This window comes from Pan troglodytes, chromosome X (genome assembly GCF_028858775.2).
Source record: "Pan troglodytes isolate AG18354 chromosome X, NHGRI_mPanTro3-v2.0_pri, whole genome shotgun sequence".
NCBI classification, from domain to species: domain Eukaryota; kingdom Metazoa; phylum Chordata; class Mammalia; order Primates; family Hominidae; genus Pan; species Pan troglodytes.
In genome coordinates this window covers 101443797-101465900 of record NC_072421.2, presented here as the reverse complement: position 1 = coordinate 101465900, position 22104 = coordinate 101443797, and the positions used below count along the sequence as shown (strand labels likewise).

General features: G+C 38.2%; 1 protein-coding gene across 1 annotated transcript; it reads left to right on the top strand.

Annotated features, from left to right (window-relative positions):
- Positions 1-9257: 9257 nt before the first annotated feature.
- RAB9B (RAB9B, member RAS oncogene family) lies at positions 9258-19261 on the top strand. The gene is made up of 3 exons (XM_009439428.3): positions 9258-9450; positions 14442-14515; positions 15694-19261. The coding sequence occupies exon 3, from the start codon at positions 15736-15738 to the stop codon at positions 16339-16341; it is 606 nt and encodes a 201-aa protein (XP_009437703.1). The 5' UTR covers positions 9258-9450; positions 14442-14515; positions 15694-15735; the 3' UTR covers positions 16342-19261.
- The last annotated feature ends 2843 nt before the right edge of the window (positions 19262-22104 follow it).

The window sequence follows — 22104 nt, the reverse complement described above, 5'->3', positions numbered from 1 at the left end:
GATTAGTTAGGGGAATATTACCATCTTAGCAATTTTAAATCTCCCAGTCCATAAACATGGGGTGTCTTTCCATTTATTTAGGTCTTCTCTAATTTCTTTCAATGATGTGGTTTTGCTTTCTGTGTACACATCTTGAACTTCTGTTAAATTTATTTTTAAGTGTTTCATTCCTTTTGATGCTATTATAAATGGAATTGTTCTCTTAATTTTCCTTTTAGATTGTTCATTGCTAATCTATGGAAACATTATTTATTTTTATATATTGGCTTTTACTCTGAAACCTTTCTGAACTCACTTATTATATTTAATCGTTTTTTAAATAAATGTTATTGCTTATATTTGAGGTATAAAACATGATGTTATGGGATATGTATAGATAGAAAAGCAGTTACCATAGTGAAGCAAATTAACGTACCTATTATCTTATGTAGTTACTCTTATGCGTGTGTGACAAGAGCAGCTAAAATCTATTTAATAAAAATCTCTAATACAATACAATTTTATTAACTATAGTCTTTACGGTGTACATTCACTCTCTAGAGTTCTTCATCCTACATGTCTGCTACTTTGTATCCTTTGAATTATAACTCCCCACCCCTGGTAACCACTGTTTTATTCTCTATCTCTATATATTTGACCTTTTTTTAAAAAGATTTCACATATAAGTGAGATCATGCAATATTTTTCTTTCTATGTCTGGCTTCTTTCACTTGGCATAATGTACTCCAGTACCATCCATATTGTGGCAAATGGCAGTCTCCTTTTTATGGCTAAATAGTACTCCACTGTGTATATGTACCACATTTTCTTTATTCATTTATCTATTGATGGACAGTTAGGTTGATTCCATATCTTGGCTATTACAAATGATGCTACAATGAACAAGGGAGGGCAGATATCTTTCTAATGTGGTGATTTCATCTCCCTTGAGTTTATAACTCGGAGTAGGTTTGCTAGGTCATATGGTAGTTCTGTTTTAAATTTTTTTAGGACTCTCCATACTGATTCTTATAATGGTTGCACCAACCTATATTCTCACCAACAGTATACAAGGGTTCTCCTTTCTTCACACTCTCACCAAGATTTGTTATCTCTTGTCTTTTTTATTATAGCAATCCTAGTGAGTATGAGGTGATATCTCATAGTGGTTTGGATTTGCAGTTCCCTGATGATTAGTGAGGTTGAGCAATTTTTCATATTTGATGGCCATTTTTATGTTTTCTTATGAGAAATGTCTATTCTTCTTTGGAGAAATGACTCTTCAGGTTCTTTGCAAGCTTTAGTAGTTTTTTAATAGATTCCTTAGGATTTTCTATATTTACGAACATGTAATCTTTAAATAAAAATAGTTTTACTTCTTCCTTTCGATCTGGATACTTTTTGCTTCATCTTCTTGCCTAATGGCCCTGGCTACAACCTCCAATACAATGTTAAATTGGAGACGAGAATGGGCATCCTTGTCTTGTTCCTGATCTCAGATGAAAAGCATCTAGTCTTTTATCCTTAAATGTGATGCTCACAGTGGGTTTTTCATTTATGTCCTTTATAAGATTGAGGAATTTCTTTTATGCTTCTAGTTTGTTGATTTTTTTTTTTATCAAGGAAAGGGTGTTGGATTTTGTCACCTACTTTTTCTGTGTCTACCGAAATGATTAATGCCACCTATAGACATCTCACTCCTCAGATTTTCCTTCTATGTTTTTACGTCAATTTCTTGTTTTCTCCCATTGTTATCATTACCACAGGCAACTGCAATGTTAAACAATTGCTGCTGGTTGTTTTAGACAAATGCTCTGAGGAAAAGAGTATTCTGCTATGAGCAAGCTCTGAGTCAGGTGAATTAAAGAGAAACTCTGTGAGTGGGGGTTTCCAGGAAACTGCCAGACCAGTCAAATAATGACAATTCTCTGGGGATGAGGCTTTGGAAGTGTTCCAGTCCCATTCTGACCCCTCCAGTGACTGCAAGACTGCTGGTTTTCAGTGTGATTGTGAGTTGTTGGTTTTCAAGGTTACCACAGAAGTGAGGAGAGAGGATGGGAATAGGATGAGTTAAAATGCCAGAAATCTCCCTGGTCTTACTGAGATTCAGATGATTTTTTTAAATAAATGCTTTGTGAATTGATGCAAGTCCTTGATCAATTTCTAAGCGAGGCTAATATTGACCACTGGTTCAGGTTATAGCTATCATTTTTCAAGTCTGCATTGCTTGTTCTAGTGTGCTAGTTATTCTATCTTGTGGTAGCAGTTGGGGGTGAAAGAGAGAAGGGGACAGTGGGTGCACCTGAAGTGTATTTTTAACTGTTGGCATCATCACCAGTACTAATACCATATAATGCACAAGTTGAAAGCAATGTCATATTTCCTGGTATTTGCTGTCTGATACCTTGTAAATGACCAAGAAGGCATTAAGCTCATAACTGAGAATGCTAAAGACAGATAATCTCGAAAGAGGAATGTATTTGAAGGCCACTGGTTATATCTTCTAAACCTTGAAGCTTTTCATTATTTTTGAAGACTGAGTTTTTCCATGAGCTTACTCATCCTCAGTAATTTCAGTGCCAACAGGTGTCCTCCCCTAATCAGTGATATTATGTTAAATTGTGTTTTTATTTCAAAAAACTTATGTGATATTTCTGTTCATGTTGGCCCTAGAAAAGCTTCAAACAAATGCATCAGAAGTGTATAGACAACATAAAATACTAACAAAAAGATCATGACATACACTTTTCATACAAACTGGAATAATTACACAGTAAGAGCTATTTCAAAAGATGAAGTATTTTATTACTTTATTTTACCTTTGACTGAAATTCATCAGAAAAATAACTATTTCTACTTGCTCTTCATTTGATCATGTGTTGGCATGATTTTGGGGAGAGAGGGTCATGATTTTTTTCAAAAATAGCTTTTGAAACTTTAAAGCATTATACAAATTGTAAAATTCCCTTATGGAAGAATTACAGAACTCTTTAACGGGGATGGCACCTTTTACCCCGTCTAGAATTAAAACACAATGACTAATTAATGTAAGAAATTTATATTTGTACTGCTTTTCATTTTCCAAGGTGCTTAGTGGACTTTGTCTCAGTTAGTTGGTCCCAGTAACATAATAATGATGTCAGAGTAGGTAATATTAGTCTCTTTTTATAAATGAAGAAATTGTGGCCAAGAAGTCAAGTGATTTAGCAGAGTTCTCATATATCCTATATGACAGAGTTAGCCAGCACCAAAACCCAGGCATGCTGACAACTGGTTCCATGCATTTTGCATGAGGTCAACTGCCTCCTCCAAATAGTAATAGAAACAAATTTCACCCATATTCTATCCTAGCCCCCTTAATAAATTTAACTAACAATAACTATGAATCCCTCAGCATCCCTTCCAGTCTGTGGTTTAATGTACTGTACATTTGCTGTTTATCTACAGTATAGAATTTATACATAGTATTTCCTACTCTGGGAACTGAATGCTTGAGTGGGTTATTGTACTGACAGAAGATTGAATATATTTTCTTTGATAGGGAAGTAAAACCTTATTTTTTTCAGCAAGTGTATGAAACTCCTTACTCTTTAGCTATCAGTCCCCCAACATCCCTGTCTACCTGTCCCCTAGTCCTAAGTGATCACTAATCTATTTCTCTTTCTGTACATTTGCCAATTTTGTACATTTCATATACATGGAATCAAATAAGATGTAGTCTTTTATGACTGGCTTCTTTCACTTAGCGTAATGTTTTGAAGATACATACATGTTATAGCATGTATCAGTACTTCATCTCTTTTTAAGGCTGAATAATATTTCATTGTACAAATATATTACACTTTATTTAGACATTCATCAGTTGATGTACATTTGGGATTTTTCCACCTTTTGGCCATTATTAATGATGCTGCAATAAACAATCATGTAAAAGCTTTTGTGTAGATATATGTTTTTACTTCTCTTGGGTATATAACTGGAAGCGGAATTACTGGATCTTAAGGTAACTCTGTGCTTATCTTTTTTAAGACACTGCCAGCCTTTTCCAAAGTGGCTGCAGCATTTTTACAGTCCCATCAGCAGTGTATGAATGTTATGCTCTTCATTTCTTCCACATCCTCACCAACACTTGGTATTATCTAATTTTTATAGCCATCCTAATCAGTGTGAGGCGGTATCTCATTGTGGTTTTGATTTGCATTTCCCTTATAATTAATGATGCTGAGCATCTTTTTATGTGCTTATTAATCATTTGTACATCTGCGGAGAAAAGTCTATTCAGATGCTTTGCTCATTTTTAAATTGGGTTATCTTTTTATCTTTGAGTTGTAAGATTTTTTAAAATATGTTCTAGATAACTTCCTTATCAAGTATATTATTTGCAAATATTTTCCCTTATTCTGTGAGTTGTCTTTTTACATTTCTGATAGTGTTCTTTGAAGCACAAACATTTCTCATTTTCATGAAGTCCAATTTATTTATTTTTTCTTTTGTTGCCCTTGCTTTTGGTGACATATCTAAGAATCCATTGCCTAACTCAAGACCAGACTTACTACTGCTTTCTTCTAACAATTTTATAGTATAATCCATTTTTAGTTAATTTTGTATGTGCTGTGAGGTGAGGGTCCCACTTCATTCTTCTGCATGTGGCTATCCTGTTATTCCAGCACACTTTGTTGAAAAAATCTATTCTTTCCCCATTAAATGGCCTTGGCAGCTTTGTTGAAAATCAATTGACCATAGACACATGTGTTTATTTCTGGATTCTCAATTCTATTTTACTGATCTACATGTTAGCCTTATGCCAGTACCACACTATTTTGGTAACTGTAGCTTTGTAGTAAGTTTTGAAATTGAAAAGGCTGAGTTCTCTTGCGGGATTGTGTTGGCTATTCTGGGTTGCTTGAGTTTCCATAAGAATATTAGGATCAGCTTGTAAATTTCTACAAAGAAGCCAGCTGGGGTTCTGACAGGAATTGCGTTGAATCTGTAGATCAATTTGAAGAGTATTTCCACCTCATAAATATTGTCTTTCAATCCACAAACATATGATATCTTTCCACTTATTTAGATCTTTTTTAATTTCTTTCAACAAAGTTTTGTGTTTTTAAGAGTGTTACTTTTGCACTTCTTTTTTTGCACTTCTTTTTTAAAATTTACTTCTAAATATTTCATTCTCTTTGATGTCATTGTAAATGCATTCTTTTTAACTTTCATTTTTGTATTCTTCCTTAAAATTTATTTGTTGAAGAAACCACGTTTTTTTTCTGCAGTTTCTCCCCCCTCAACACACAGACACACACACACACACACCTGCACTCTAAACCACACACACACACACTTGCACTCTAAACCTAAGTCTGGATGTTGTTGCTTACATCCCTACAATGTTAACATATTTTTCCTTGTATTTTTCTAAAAATTCATAGTTATATCTAGGAGCTTGATAGGGTTCAAATTGTATTTTTTGACAAAAAATACTTTCTATGTGCTGCTGTGTTTTTCCATCAAGAGGCATATGATATATGGTTAACACTCCTTTTGTAATGTTAGAAGACATTAACTATTATTACCTAGATCCACTAATTCATTAAAGGTTGTAATTTTATCATTCCTTCATAATTTATTAGCTGGGAATCTTTTTAAAACACTTTCCTCGCCGACTCCTTTGTTACAGCAAGGAATAATTTGTATTTAAAAAAAGCAGGTTAAATGTTTGAGTCACTCTCTTTATTTACCAGTTTTAAAATAATGAGCTAGCTTTCTAGGTTTGGCCAAATTGAGCAATTATGTTTTTAAGTGTTTTTATGAATTTGTATATTTAAACATATTTGATATATTTCAATTCATTGTAGTTATTATCTTTACTGATGCTCAAATTGCCCCATGTTTGACTGATGACAGCCTCTTCAAGTCCTTTTGACTCAACTCTAGTAATGTTTTTAGCTTCCTTGCTATCTGGTGTGACAAGATATTTTATGTTCATCTTGGATATTTCTTGCCACATATCTGAAGTCAGCCATTTATTTAAGTAATCCTGGGTCCTTTTATTGGGAAATAGCATTTAGAACCATCCTATGGGCACTATAGGTGAATTTGGACACTGAGATTTTCATTGTTTCTAAGTATTTTTAGTGGACAGAGCTTAAAAATGTTTTTTAAATGACTAAACTGAGTTCATACTGATGCCTTCCATAATTGGATAATCTTAAGAGATCTTTCCTTCAGGCTATGAAAAATCTGGCAAAGTATTCCTATTCCATAATATTATCCCTGTGTCAAATGATTTTTTAAAAAAATATTGTATCACCAGAAACTGTGACTTGCTCTTGGACAATGATAGGTAAATAGTTGACAAATTCTTACTGTCTAATTTCCTTTTTACATATCTATGGCTGCCATAATTTCTGAATAAAACATTAGATGATCTCATGAGTATTGTTGGAAAAATTAGGACAATAAGACAAAGTATTTGAAATCAGGACTATCTGGAAAATATAACGTGTATAGTTGCCACATAAATATTCTAGGACAAAGATGACAAATACATTGGCCTATGAATATGTTCAATATTAATGATTAGGACAGTAGTTGCTAAATTGGGTCCTGAGCTGTTCTAGTCCTGCTAATAGATGTTCCATAAACAAAAGAAATTCATGTTCACAAAAGTTTTGGAAATGTAGGATTGAAAAACAACACAACAGATTTCTTTACTTCAGGACTCCAAGAGACGTTAATGTTTTAATATGCAATGTGACTCTTCTGGAAGGGAAATAGTATGCAGTGTTTATACACTTATTTGAATGCTTCACGGAACCCTCTTGTACATAACAACTTGTGAATGCTGGACCAGGATGTTCTTTTAAATTAATCACATTACAATTATGTCTTCCTGAAGCTCAGGTCAATGTATTTCAAACTGATCGGATGAGACTTTGGGAGATCTTGTTCACTGAATGTTGAAAAGCGTGTCTGTGTGTGTGTGTGTGTGTGTGTGTGTGTGTGTGTGTGTGTGAGACTCTGAAGGTAACCCTATCTCTGGTATCCGAACGCAATCTTGGTTTGGCCTTCTATCTACCGACTACACTATGATTCTATTTTGTGTGTGTGTGTGTGTGTGTGTAACTGTGTTATAAAAATAGAATTTTTATTGTGTGTGAAGGACACTATTTGACAGATCTCAATGATTGACCATTGGGAATAGTCCCATCTGAGAGCCACAAAACCATCCACAGCAGTTACTTTGAATCTTCGTGCTGTCCATTTTTGCTGATCCCTCACAACTAGTGTTAGTCATGTTGCTTCCATTCTAGAAAGATAATAGTAGTTGCTTTTTAAGTGGCCTCTAGAGACTCTTTTAATATAGGATTTACATGTAGGAATCTTTGGTCTAACAAAGGATTTTTCTTACCCTTAGGTGTTCCAACATTCACTAAACGTGTGGTGCTTTCAGCAGTTGTGAGATCCTGACTACAGAACGAGGTAGCTTAGAAACTAAAAGATCCTTAAAACTTGCCAGTTGGTTTGGGGGTTTCTCAGAGATTTTTAAACTGTTGGAAAATGGCATCTATGAGAAAATGAAAAAGTAGTCTAGATTGTTACACCTAAAGACGAGTTACTCTAATATGAAGGACTGTTATTTAAAGCATTTCACAAAACTATTTATTGAGGTGCAAAAAGAAAACATTGGAACATCAATATATTTATTTTTCTCATTCTTTTAAAATTTCTGTGCTGGAGTATTTTAATGTTTACTCATTAAAATGTATGTTTAAAGTAATGTGTAATGTATACATGTACAGTAGTACATGTATATAATCTATAAATCCTTATACATATGTTGGGGCCCATGCTCAATAGTTTTTTAATAGAGTAAAATGTATGCGGAAAATTTGATTTAGAGGATTGTGTGAATCTCTTCTTCATCAGAAGAGTGTTTTAGAGTGTATGTGTGGGGAACGGGGTTGGTTTAAATAGGAGCACAAGAGATTCAGTTACATCAATTTATTTTATTTAAATATAACAATTATTAGTGATACAGCATTCATTCATATTCAGCAAATATTTTCTGAGCATGTCCTATGCAGCAAGCATTGCCCTAGGCTCTGTGCATACGGTGGTGAACACAAACGTTGTCCTTGACCTCATAGTCCTTCCCCACTATAGTTTAGTAGGGAAGACAGCTGTCAACAAAATAATCATACACTTAAATGTACCACCAAAAATGGGTAAGTGTTATGAAGGAAAAATACAGCAAGTTACAGGAGGCTACAAGAGTATAAACTGGGGCACCATCTCTATTCTGAGATTATCGAGAAAGGTTATCCTGAGAAGTGACATTTAAGCTGGGGCCTGCGGAGATTGATTGCACGATTGCCTTGTCAAGAGACAGAGGAAGAGTGGCCTAGATGGAAGTAGCGGGTATGTGTGAGGGCCTGGACGGGGTCATGAGATGAGTGAGGGCCTGTGCCACAAGGTCACAGGGTTTCGGGCAATGGGGAAGCTTCAGAGATGGAGCTGCCTGACAGACAGGTGGAGTGCAGGCTAAATGACCTCAGGAGCTTTGTCCTTCTTCAATTCCAGGGGGAAAATCACAAACTAGTTGGAAGTACCAGAGGGCTACAGAAAACAACAAAAAGAGACTAGCTGGTCGGCTAGGCACAATTAAAACATCAAATTCTGCCCCAGCAGCAATTCCGGGAAATTCAAGTAATGCCCCCTGTGTGGCCCTCTAGAACTGTATCTGGTAAGAGTAAAGGGCAGTGTGTCCTCTATGCCTGCGCTACAGATGTGGACATTTTTTTTAATTGCCTGAAAATTTCATAAGCTGTACCCAGCTAGAGGGCCTAGCAATGTGTTGTGATCATGTGTTTTCCTGAGTTATTTGAAACAAGAGGGTGTATGTACTACCCTCTTGGCAAAATTAAAGGATTCTGAGCTAGGATAAATGAGGTAGATCAGAGGATAATTGCAGGAAGTGGGGCAGTGGCTAGCCCTGCTTGAGGGCTTAGGCCCAGGCTGCAGAGGAGCTAAGTGGAAGAGCAATATTTGACGGTCTATTGCCGCTGTGCCTACTAATCGGCTAGGGGAGGAGAAGGAGGACAAGGGAGACCAGGGTTGGACGATGAGCATGAAAGAAGAGTGGGCGAACCAGGGAGCGCTTGCCACATGGAGGGCGGGAGGCGGCTACACCGGGTCCCCACCGCCGAGAAAGGGGCACGAGGAGGCGGCGCGGGCCCCGCCCCCTCCCCTGGCGGGCGCGGGCGCGGGCTCGAGACGCTGCGCGGCGGCAGCGGCGGGCGCGAGCGGCAGCTGTCAGGCCACCGAGGTCCGAGCCGCACTTGCTGCCCCATTGAGGACGAGGAGGCAGCAGGAGCAGTGACGGTGACTCTAAGGAGCCGGACTCCCGGCACGCAGAGCTGACCTGCCTGGCACCCGCGGCCCTCTCCTGTTTCCTTCCCATTGTGTTGGGTAAGGTGCCTGTGCGTGGGCAGGAACAGGGGCTAGGGGCTGGAGGACCCGGAAGGCCGGGAGGTGGGGGGCCTGTGAGAAGAGGGAGAAAGGAAAGTCTAGTTGATCCCCAGGACCACTCGTAGCTTGAGAAAAGGGACTGAGCCGCTCCCGAGGTCGGAGTTGGGGGCAGGTGACAGTGCAGGGGGGCGTTGCTGAGTAATCCCGAGCTGCTGCCAGAGCCGAGCAGAGAGGCGCAGGGCTCCGTGGGGAGCGGGTGTGGCTCAGTGCGCATGCGCCACAGCCGACTAGCTCTAAGAGCTGGGGGTGAGGTGAGAGGACCTGGGTCGGAGGTAGTTGGGACTATGTGTGACATCTCACTTTCTAGGTCCGTAATGCTAACAGTGCCCCTGTCGTAGAGATGCCAGCATTCTTGTCTCCCAAGGAAGCTTTTTTTCCTTGTGTTCAGCTCGCTTGATGTCATCCAAACCTTATCTACCTATTTGTCCCTGGGCAGTCTACTGAGGAAGAAGTGTCCTGGGGACGATGCCAAATTGCTATCTAGTGTGCCTTTGGGCTTATAGCCCTAGAGCTGTCGTTGTGAGCAGTGAAAGGTTAGATGTGGGACTCCACATTGGACCCTTTGAGTTGCATATAGGATATAAATGTGGGCATGAATGTAGGAATAGCGTTTCAGTGGCATGACAGCTGTGGCATTTGGAGTCGGCATGGATGTAGCTGATAACTTGTTAGCTCTGCAAAATGAATCCAGTGCGTCAGAGGGTTTCCCCGCTACGAAGCACCCACCACCAGCACCAACGCCAAGTATTGGGTTGTATTGGAAACACACTCAAACATTCAATCATTTCTCATCCGTGTTGAATTTTACATAAATATAGCCGCGCCCAATTCTTCAGTGCAATATTTCCAATTATTGTGCCAGCATTCAACAGTGAGTTGAGTAGCCCTTACCAGTGTGTCGCCACAAGATGGGCTTTCCCCACAGGTCCAACCATGGCTCCTCCCCTGTACAGACTTCCAACAGTGCCACTCTCATCCAGTGCCTAGCCCTCCCCAGTTGCTCTTCCCCTATCGATCCCTGCAGTACACATCCCTTTCAAGACTTGCCTCCGAGCAATCTGCACTACTGATTTTGAGCATCATTCCACTCCATGGCAACTGAACTGATGCAAATTTGCTTTTCTGCCTCTCTTCTCTCCATCATCATACTAAAATGTACTATTTTCAAAGGTTCAACTTCTTTTTCTTCATTGTACTGCCTCCTCCCCCACCTCCACTCCCACCTCTAAGCATTCCCAACTAAATACAATAATTTGAATAAGGCTTTGTGGGTACGGGCACTGCAGATTCAGAAGGTTTCAAGTGTGTTAAAGAACAAAGAGCTGGGGAGTATTGGTTATGGAAATTCCTAATTCACCTTACTCTCCAAGACTGAGACCCTGATGGGAAAAAAAAAAAAAAGTTAGTAAACTATCCTTAGAGCATGCTCATTAATGAGTTTGTGGGGGTAGGAAAGGGGAATTGCGTCTCTCGAATATTTGACTCAGTTAGAGTCAGATCTTTCTCTGAATGGGATCAAAATCAGAATAAGCGTTTTGGTCCAAATGCTCGCCCGACAGAGGACCCATAAGGGATGCATACATCATTTGACTTTCCTATTTACATATTTAGTGTTATCAAAGAATTCATTTGCCTGCTTAATGTTACCTTGTTTAAAGGTTTGGATTAAATCCGGCATATTCTGGGGGAGGAAAAAATGATTTCATTTGCTTTTATACTGTGCTAGTTCTTTTTAATTTAAGTATGTACTAAAGGACATGACATTCATTTTCAAACAATGATAAATGATTGTGGAGAGGCCAGCACCCACCGACAACATCAACTGGATATCATTATTCTGCTCTTGTTTTGGGTAGGAATGGGGAAATGTATATACTTATTTTTAAAATGTGAGAGTAGGGGGAGGAAAACTGGAGCATTTCCCTTGACTTTCAACAGGTGGAATTCCCATTACGCCCCATCCAGAAAATGATCGAGTCAAGTTCATAACTTCTGCTCTTTAGTTACCTTATAAATAATAGTATTTTGGCATCTTACAGAGCTATGGATCTATTGTACCTTGGCATCAATTCAGAGGCATTAATTCTGGGCACCTACCTAATCATTTAATTGGTAAACAAATATTTATTATATCCATGGAGGATCCTGGTGCTGCACACTGAAGGGGCTTCAAAGATGTATACAGTGAGCTTACTATCTAGGAATTTAAAATTGATCATGTAAGAAAGACAGGAAAAGTTTGTTAACAAAATAAGTCAGTATAATGACATTATTTCAACTGTAAACAATGAAATCCTGAGCTTGCATGTTAATTTGTAAACTCCCTGAGGGCAAGACCTTGCCTTAAACATTTATTAATTCCCAACAGTATCTACATCCAATGGATGTTTGAGTGATGAAGCTTTGCAAAGTAGATTGGGTGGGGAGAAACCAGAAGCAGGGAGAGAAGAACTTTCACAATAGATTAGATGTGAGAAATTGTGGGCCAAAATGAGGATGGTAGCACAGGACTAGAAAATGATACTTCAAGGGAAAATCAGCAGGATTGAATGAAGGCAAGGAGACAAATCTAAACTGTATTCATTTTTACTTCTAGAAAATAAATGGGAGTTGGAGACAGCAGAGGAGAGTGGAGGGTTTCCTTAGTAAGGACACAACACACAATAGGCACTGTAGTGTTTTCTCAAATATCAGTAGCAAGATTGGACCAGAAGACCCTGAAGGTCCCTTCAATGCTGAGATTCTGTGCCATATGCAGATGTTCAAGCTTGTTGAGGAACAAGGCATTCTCAAATATGGAAGAAAGAAAAAAGGAAGAATTCTTATACTTTCACTAGCAGGCCCTTTCTGAGAAGGGTTAATACTGAGCCACAATGCCCCCACCAGTGCATGAAAGGAGGTGGAGGAGCCAGAGGAATAAAAATCTCAAACCAAATTTTTCAAAAAATGCTTACAAATCTTTGCAAACTTCATAAGCTTTTCATTCTCCCCCAAAATCCTGTTAAGTAGGGCAGGTATTATCTGCTCTATTTTTATGTAAGAAGATACTGAAACAGAAAGATTAAATGACCTGCCCAAGTTCATAAAATAAATGAATGGTGTAACAGTGATGAAGACCCTGGTGTCCTGATTACTGCCAGCTAGCTCAGTGCTCTTGACACTGAACCACATTGCTTTTCCTCTTTTTCCCTTGGCATAGAGCCTATAGGCCCAGAAGTTATGTGTGCACATAACCAAATAGGGAATGCACAAGCAACTGCAGCATTATCTCAGACAGTTATTAATACATCATCATTATTCCTGGAGCTGAGCATTTGGTTTCCATATTCACTCAGTCCTTGACCTGTCTATTGAGTTTATCTGCAACTGGGAGAATAGGGTCAGTGAGTCTTTTAATGATGTGAACGCCTGTTTGCTAGGAACTCAAGGAAGCTTGTGTGGCATGGACGCTTAATACTAGCCATCAGAATCATGCCCAAGTTTGTACTTCTGTTACTTTTTAAAATGAGAGTTCAAGAGTTCTGCTCTGTAAAATTATCCTACAGACCAGTATAAAAAAAATAAAAAAGTGTGCTAACACTTGTTTCATCTCCATTTAAAGAAATGTTTGTTACTTGAGCTAATTCCAAAGACAGCAATTTGGGAGCAGGAAAAAGAGGACAAAAATCAGGAATTGTAGGAAACTTGAGAATTCTGTAGAGTGTATATAAACCAAGAAGGAGGATAAAGCCTATCCATTTAGGAGATATTATTTAAATTCATAATTACTGATTTAGATATCTAATGAATCCTTATTATAAGTTTTATCTATATTTAGAAAATAACATGTGATTATTAAGCAGCAGATTTTTTTTTAAAGCTTCATTCTTCCTCAGTAAGAAATAACACTACACAGATCTAGGCACTGTTTTTCTTCTTAAACCAGTACTCTTGATGCTGCTTAAATAAGATTCTTGCCATAATTAATTATAATATTAGATGAATGTATATTTAAATTTAATAACACCAGCTAAATATTAAAACTGGTGTTTAAGACAGATGAACTGCCAGGTGCAGCGGCTCACGCCTGTGAACCCAGCACTTTGGGAACATGAGGTGGGCAGATCGTTTGAGCCCAGGAGTTTGAAACCAACCTGGGCAACATGGTGAAACCCCATCTCTACAAAAACTACAAAACTTAGCCGGGCATGGTGGTGCATGCCCGTAGTCCCAGCTACTCAGAAGGCTGAGGTGGGAAGATTACTTGAGCCCAGGAGGTCGAGGCTGCAGTGAGCCATGACTGCACCACTGCACTCCAGCCTGGGTGACAGAATGAGACCTTGTCTCAAATTTAAAAAATAAATAAAGAAAAGAAAAATGACCTAAACTAATTAATAAAATAATTAGCCAAGATAATATACTTTATTGTAAACAGGAAGCCCACAAACACAATTTTTTTCTGCTCTCTAATTATGTGGAATCAATTGCAGAGACAACCTTGAGACAGACTGGTGAGTGCACTAACAACTTTCTTGGAGATGGGAACGTTGGTAGGTATAAAAGGAAGAAGTTTCATCTCCGACTTAGGATTTCAGCATATCTTAGATTGCTCTGTACTTTCCTTTTCCTGAATGTCATCTATTGTGAATATCATCTTTCTTTAATTTGCTTTTACTTTGAATGGAGAATTCAATTGAGAGACAATATAAAATGTAAAAAATTATATAAATTACAAATTAGGATAAGTTAAAGTTCTTGGAATAAAATTATTTTGCTTATGTTAAGCATAGGTAGCATTTTGAACTTTTATTTTTGAAAAGCACCCTCTGTAGGTTACCTGAGGTTGCTGTGGGTTCTTTTTTTTTTCTGACTTGAATATATTTTTATATAGAGCCTTAACATTATTTTATTATAGATTTTTTAAAAATAATGTTTTCTATTCTGTTTTATAGCACCCTAAAAAGAAAGAATAAAACAACATCAGGAAAAAAAGGAAAATATTTAAATTGTGACAAAAACCCACTGGGTAGGTATTTCAAGGGGGCACACTGTGGATTTGGGATATTTTAATATTTGATCTCTTAAAAATGAATATTTAGAAAAATATATGGCTAGTACACAGGCATTCCAAAATCATTTTAAGGGCTACTAAATTTTGTAAAATTATATTCAAATGTGTGTGCTTCCAGAAACTGTTTTGCATGTACTCCTTCGATTAGTGATTCGTTTTCATCCCTTTGGGTCTATTGTATAAATATCATCCAATTAACCTCATCACCGTTGAGTTCCCACAATAAACCTAGTGGGAAAGTACCTAACAGAATATAGGAAAAGGTAGTATTTGTTCAGTAAGCATTTGATCTTTTTATTTTAAGACACATTCTAGGTGTTCCATGTGTAGACATGTTGTGGAGGTAACAAGTAGGGTACTGTATAAATATTAGCACTTTAAATTTTGCAGTATGTTTTCAAATGTTGCTATTATGGAATTAAAACCTGAATCCAAAAACTAATAAGCTATTCAAGATTTCCTTCCTTCATGACAGCTGTTATATTGATATCAGTCAATTGTCATCAACTTAAATGCCATTGTTCCATGAAGAAAAAAATATAGAAGATCCTTACTTGAGAGGGTGTTCCTATCAATGCAAGTATAATGGGGTAAATGCCTGAAGAAACGTAACCTTGTTCTCTCTTCCAAATTCTGGGGTGCAGTCTAATTCTGGCCCAGACCTCTACCGACAGAATCAAGAATCCAGTTTATGTAGCTTTCTCTTCTCAGTAATTTTTGTATCCATCAGGAGCAGACTTCAAACCCCAAGTCAATTTCATACTATTTGTCTATTGTTTGGAACTGTCCAAACCGGAAGCTAAAGTTGTCACACATTTGAGTGGCATTCCTGTTCTAGGCTTCCTCTCCTAGAATTGGGTCAGAACTGAACCAAATTACAGGACCATCTGCTAGTCCATTTACCCATGGCACTCAGCCATTTTCCTGGCACAACAAAAGACCTCAGAAAAACAAGACCTATTTTTCCCCTTATGCAAAATTAGTGTTATTTCTTCTGCTGTACTACATCAATTAATGAGCATAAATCAGAGAAGTTGAATGAGAAGGCCTCATAATTCAGAGAAATTTGCTATGAAGTTGATTTCAGTTTCAGGTTTAACTGTTTTCCCTCCTACTTTTCCTTTTATTTTCAGGTTCTCTTGGTTACAAACTCCTTCCCTTCTGGTGCTGCAAAAATGAGTGGGAAATCCCTGCTCTTAAAGGTCATTCTCTTGGGTGATGGTGGAGTTGGGAAAAGTTCGCTTATGAACCGTTATGTAACCAACAAATTTGACTCCCAGGCTTTTCACACCATAGGGGTAGAGTTCTTAAATCGAGATCTGGAGGTAGATGGACGCTTTGTAACCCTCCAGATCTGGGACACTGCAGGGCAGGAACGTTTCAAGAGCCTTAGGACACCCTTCTACAGGGGAGCAGACTGCTGCCTCTTGACCTTCAGCGTGGATGATCGGCAGAGCTTCGAGAATCTTGGTAACTGGCAGAAAGAATTTATTTACTATGCGGATGTGAAGGACCCTGAGCATTTCCCCTTTGTAGTTCTGGGTAACAAGGTAGACAAAGAGGATAGGCAAGTGACTACTGAGGAGGCACAAACCTGGTGCATGGAGAATGGGGATTACCCTTATTTAGAAACTAGTGCCAAAGATGATACTAATGTGACAGTGGCCTTTGAAGAAGCTGTCAGGCAGGTGCTGGCTGTAGAGGAACAGCTGGAGCATTGCATGTTGGGTCACACCATTGACTTGAACAGTGGCTCCAAAGCAGGGTCTTCGTGCTGTTAAAGATAGGGAGCCTTTTAAAAATGTGCCCCAAATTGATCAGTCAGTAGTGTAAGAATAACTGTGCCCCTCTAAGAGTGCACACACACACACAAGAGGGTAAGAGACAAGGTTCTGATTGTGAAACAGAGCCTTTCAAATTGAAGTGTAGATTGATTTAAAAAAATTAAAAATTAAAAAAAAATAAAGCTCTATCAAGCCAAGTGTATTTTGCGTGATTTCTGCTATTTCCCCTTCTTGTGTGTCTCAGGACATATCAGAAAGTTTTAGTCCTGAGACAGTTAAATATTTTTTAAATCACAGTTGAAACCTAGAACCCAGCTGCATGAAGGAGTTAAAGAGCTACAGCTATTTCTTAAAGTGTTCCATTAATCAACTAACAAATGTCACTATCAGACTCTTGCCAAGCAGTTTCTGACATTTCTGCCAAAGGGGAAAAAAATCAGACTTTGAGCTGTATTACAATAAAAATAATAATGCAAATAAGGATTCCTAGGCTTGAATTAAAGAAGTTGTAATGATTAGGAGTGCAAAAGTATAATGATATACACTGACTTGTTTAAATCCTTATGTATGGTTCGCTCCCATCTGAGCTTTTCAAAAAATCCCATCTCAATAAGAGATACTCTAATGACACTGGCAATTGATTATACTTCTTGTGTTTGAAGTCATAGGATACTAGTGAATGGATTATGCTTAAATATGCCAACCACCTTTGCAAATAAATGGTTGGTCTGCTTTTACTTCCTAAGTCTAGTTTTGCTGCATAGAGATGTTGCTTCTCTGACAACCTCTTACCAATTTAGCAATGCTGCTTAGTATATGAATTTGGATGCAGTGCTCTCTGCTCATAATTTAGATGGTCCTTTGATCCAACATGCTGGGCTCATGGAGAAGGCTTCATAAAAGATTGGGGGATAATGAACTTTTCTCACAAGGCTCCTTAACTCAAATATTTATTGCAGAAGAAGGAACTGGTTTCTTATATGTTGCACTGTATGTTCAACTAGCCTAATTAGGACATTGAAAGTGACAGAAGAGCAGATCTTAACCCAGTGTTAGAATGAATTTCCCATAATCAGAGTGGTCCGACATTGAAAGTGAGAGAAGAGCAGATTTTAACCCAGTGTTAGAATGAATTTCCCATAATCAGAGTTGTCCAACAGTGGAATGGACTGCCTTAATAGTGAGCTCCCTGCCTCTGAAAATATTCACTGGATGACCATCTGTTAGAATACCATAAAAAGATTTTCTGTGCTGGCTACATGTTCAATATAAAGTCCTTTCTGGCTCTAAGTTCTATGAATATATAAACTACATCAGTGCCATGCTGTGGTTAGATTTATCTGATGATAACAGCTAAGACTATGGAGAGGGACTTTAAAAATTCTCAAACCATTCTGTGATCAATCTTTAACGGCAACTACATAGCTCTTCCTTTTGCTTTTGCACTGTGGCAAGAAAAATTCTTGAGCTCTGAGTAATCTTTATGTGACTGATAAAAAACATCTTAAAGCTCCCATGTTAAAATATAAAAATGGTTTGACAATTTTTGATTACCATGACTGTCAGTTATATACTATATTATGAATATGCAGTGTGGTTCTTGTTGGTTGATCTGTTTACCCTGCATAGATTTTAATCTGTACTTTAAAACATCTATGATAAAAATAGTGACAGACAGAAATTACCCCAAAAAGAGACCTAGGCCAGGAAGGGGGTGGGAGCTTTCATAGGAATACAGCCTACAACTCTCCATTGTAGCCACGTATGGAATCAGCCTTACTTACATGTAGGACCTTTGTGCTTTAAGAGCTCTGGGACATATTGGCCAAATAGAAAAGAAGAGGACAGTATTTCAACCCAGTCATACTCAATATTTCCAATTAAGATATAATCCTGACACCATTGTTCAATTAACTTTGACGCCAGAAGTCAAAGCCAGAACTGGGACCCCACAGCTCTTAAGTACTGGTCCCTATCCTGCCTATGCCTATAGCCAGCCACACTGGTTTCCAAGTTCTGTGATCATTTTGCTACAATCATGTTAGGGTGAAAATCTGTACGTCAGAACTGTTAAATGCTAATTATTTTTAAATGCATGAGACCTGGGGCCTTCTCTTTCTACTTGCACTCTGCTTATACTAGTTTCTATTTGTAGATCTCAGGCCTTCATCATAAAGACCTCCATCAACTCACAAAAGTATTTGTCTCTATTAGAGTGGCTTGTGGTCATTTGAGTAAAAAAAAAAAAAATTACATGGGTATCGGATTCATAGGCATCCTGTCCATCTAAGACAAGTGTTAATTTTATTGGCCCATCAGCTGGAGCCCCTTTCCTCTTAGCCATACCATTGTTTTCTACCAAATTACCACTCAATATCTTAATGAAAGCACTCAACATTAAGTGACATAAACAGTGGCATTTGGGTAAGCAACACTCAGTGGGGTGCTGACATATAGTTTGGGTAAGATTTAAAAACACCAAAGGCTGAAATCTGTGAGTACCAAGAACTGTGCATATAGGTTTAGAAATTGACTGTGTACCCTAGAATGTGCAGTGTAATATTTTCAATAGGTGTTTTTTTAAAGAACACTAGATTTTTGGAATAATATATTTCTAATTAGGACTATACTGTTTTTCAATGGTCTGTTAAAACATCATACAAAATATTTATTTAGTTTATTGTCATGTATTGGCTAACTTTCAGGGGCCTCAGATTCCATATGTCTTCAGTGGATTGATGAATATCAGGTTAATTTGTGCCTGCCCCAGCCATCTCTACTTTATTCTGAGGTATTCCACAATCCTCTTGTTGCAGGTGCTGCTAAAAAAAACTCAAAATTGTGTATCAAATATTTTCTTTCAACTGTAAAAAATCATCTGTGTTAAAGTGAATAAAAAGTGCATTTTGAATAACCAGCACACAATGTTTGTGTTTATTCCCTCCCTTTCTCTTTTTGAGCAATTGGTGGGTGTGATGGACAGTACTTATTAATCAAGTCACTCTTTCAGGCTGCACTGGATGTGGCCTCTGGATCATGTTTCATGTGGTACTCCAAGCAGCCACTATCTAGTGATCAGATATTTCTATACTGATTGTGAAGCAAACTCTAAAGATTGGGGCAGGGAGGTCCTTTTTATTTTATACCACTTTCTTTCTATTTATTTAGTTATTAGAGACAGGGTCCCTCCATTGCTCAGGCTGGAGTGCAGTGGCACAATCATGGCTCATAGCAGCCTCAAACTCATGGGTTTAACCACTTTCTAATGCATGACGTGTATTGGGACTGGAAATTGAATCTTAACTTTCCACTTTATTTCTTTATTATAATTTAAATCCGTTACTTAATGGATACAATGTACACTATTCTGGTGATGGGTACACTAAAAGCCCAGATTTCAATCTGCAATATATCCATATAACAAAACTGCACTTGTGCCCCCTAAATTTATACAAATAAAAGAAAAAATATTATAATAAACAACGTTGCATAAAAAATAAGATAAATGTTAAACCATCAAAAAATATAAACAGAGTAGACATATTCCCTTTATTTTCCTGACTGGTGAATTGTCCAGACCTTAGGAAAACATGAAAATATAGGTGAAACAAATAAGAAAAGCAAAGAATAATTTTGTTAAATATTCTGTTCTCTTGCCTCTCACATATTGGATTTTAAAGATACATTAGCACCCAATGGCTTGAATATACATAATGGCGGTTTTTAAATTATGGACACAAATCTTTCCACAGCATATATAGTTTCATTACATTGATTCCATCTGCCACAGATTTCACTCTCTTCTCTCTGTCTACTTTTGCCTGTTGCAACTTTGGGCAGTTGAAATTGGGGGTGGGGAATTTGTTGGGAAACAGATTTTTTTTTTTTTTTTTTTTTTTTTTTTTGCCACATGTACCATTTCCGTCTCTGAGGATTATAATTTAACACATGATCAGACCATGCTTCAAATGCAGCACCCCAAATCATTTTGACTAGTCTATAATGATGCAACTTTTAGAATATAGAAAGTCATAGATTTATAAGCCACTTAATAAGGATTTGCTCCTTTGTAACTGATTATTTTTTTTTTTTTTTGAGACAGGGTCTCGCTCTTTCACCCAGGCTAGAGTGTAGTGGCCTGATCTCGTCTCACTGCAACCTCCACCTCCCGAACTTAAGCAGTCCTTCCACCTCAGCCTCCTGAGTAGCTGGGATTACAGGCATGCACCAGCATGCCCAGCTAACTTTGTGTGTGTGTGTGTGTGTGTGTGTCTGTGTGTGTGTGTTTGAGACAGGGTCTTGCTCTGTTGCCCAGGCTGGAGTGCAGTGGCCTGATCTTGGCTCACTGCAATCTCGGCCTCCCGGACTCAAGCGATTCTCATGCCTCAGCCTCCCTAATAGCTGGGATTACAGGCGCCCGCCACCACACCTGGCTAATTTTTGTATTTGTTGTAGAGACAGGGCTTCACCATGTTGGCCAGGCTGGTCTTGAACTCCTGGCCTCAAGTGATCCACCCACCTGGCCTCCCAAAGTGCTGGGATTACAGGTGTGAGCCAATGCGCCGGGGCCCATAACTGATATTTTAAAAACAGAATGCCAACTTCCTGTCTTTAATGTTTTTCTGCCTCATTCATAACCCAGTGGGAAATCTCCTCATGATGTCTTAAGAAACAGTACGGTCTCATTTTTTGGAAATGGTTTGGCGATAGTCCTTCCAGAAACAGGAAGGTGTGGAATACATAATTTGTCTTCCATCTTGTACCTGTATTTTTAAAACACACTGGAAAATCGAGGTATCAATTTGAGTAATTTCAAGCTGGGAGGTGGGATGGACATCTCTACTTTCATTTGAATTACCCAAAGTAGATCTTGCAGCAATTTTTTTTCCTCAGTGATCTAGATAATCATTTCACTTTTTTTCTCTCTTTGCTGTGGAAATGTAAAGTTTACTACAGTGCAGTGTTTTTCTTACACTTGATTTTAGGGCAGATAAACTGTAATATACTGTCTTAGCCCATTTGGGCTGCCCTAACAAAATACCATAAGCTTGGTAGGCTATAAACTACAGAATTTCATTTCTCAGCTCTGGAGGCTAGGAAGTCCAAAATCAAGGCATCCGCAGATTCAGGGTCTAGTGAGGTCTTGATTTCTGGTTCACAGATGGCACCTTCCAGCTGTGTGGAAGGGGGAAGGGGTTTCTCCTGGGCCTCTTTTATAAGGACACTAATCCCATTTATGAGGGCTTCACCCTTGTGACCTAATCACCTTCCAAAGGCCCCATCTCCTTATAATGCCATAACCTTGGGGGGTTAGGATTTCAACCTATGAATTTTGGAGGGGGACAAAAAGATTCAGAGCATAGCATACACCTTTTGATAAAACGTTAATGTGCATGATTTGGGATATTCACTAATGTTTTCTTTTTCCAAACTGGTCATTTTAATTTCCTCAAGTTTCCATCACCAAAAGAGCTCTCATTCTTTACTACTTTCTCTTTAAGAGAAGGAAGGGATAATGACAAAATCTAGGCATGTTTATGGAATAAAGGAAAAATTATTAAATGCCTTCTTACTGATATGCTTGCCAAAACTGGTGAGCAAGGATCTCTTATTCTGCTAGTGATGGTAGTGGTAATAATGTGTGAAAGGGTTTTTCTTTAAGGGGGCAAGAAGTTACTTAATATTTTCCCAGTGAAAATAAGCATCTTCACAGCTCAAGATGTGGCGTCGTCACCTGTAGTCATATAGAAACTGCTGCAG

Excerpts from the sequence above, each read along its gene's own strand:
- RAB9B (XM_009439428.3), top strand. The coding sequence starts at position 15,736 with ATGAGTGGGAAATCCCTGCTCTTAAAGGTCATTCTCTTGGGTGATGGT.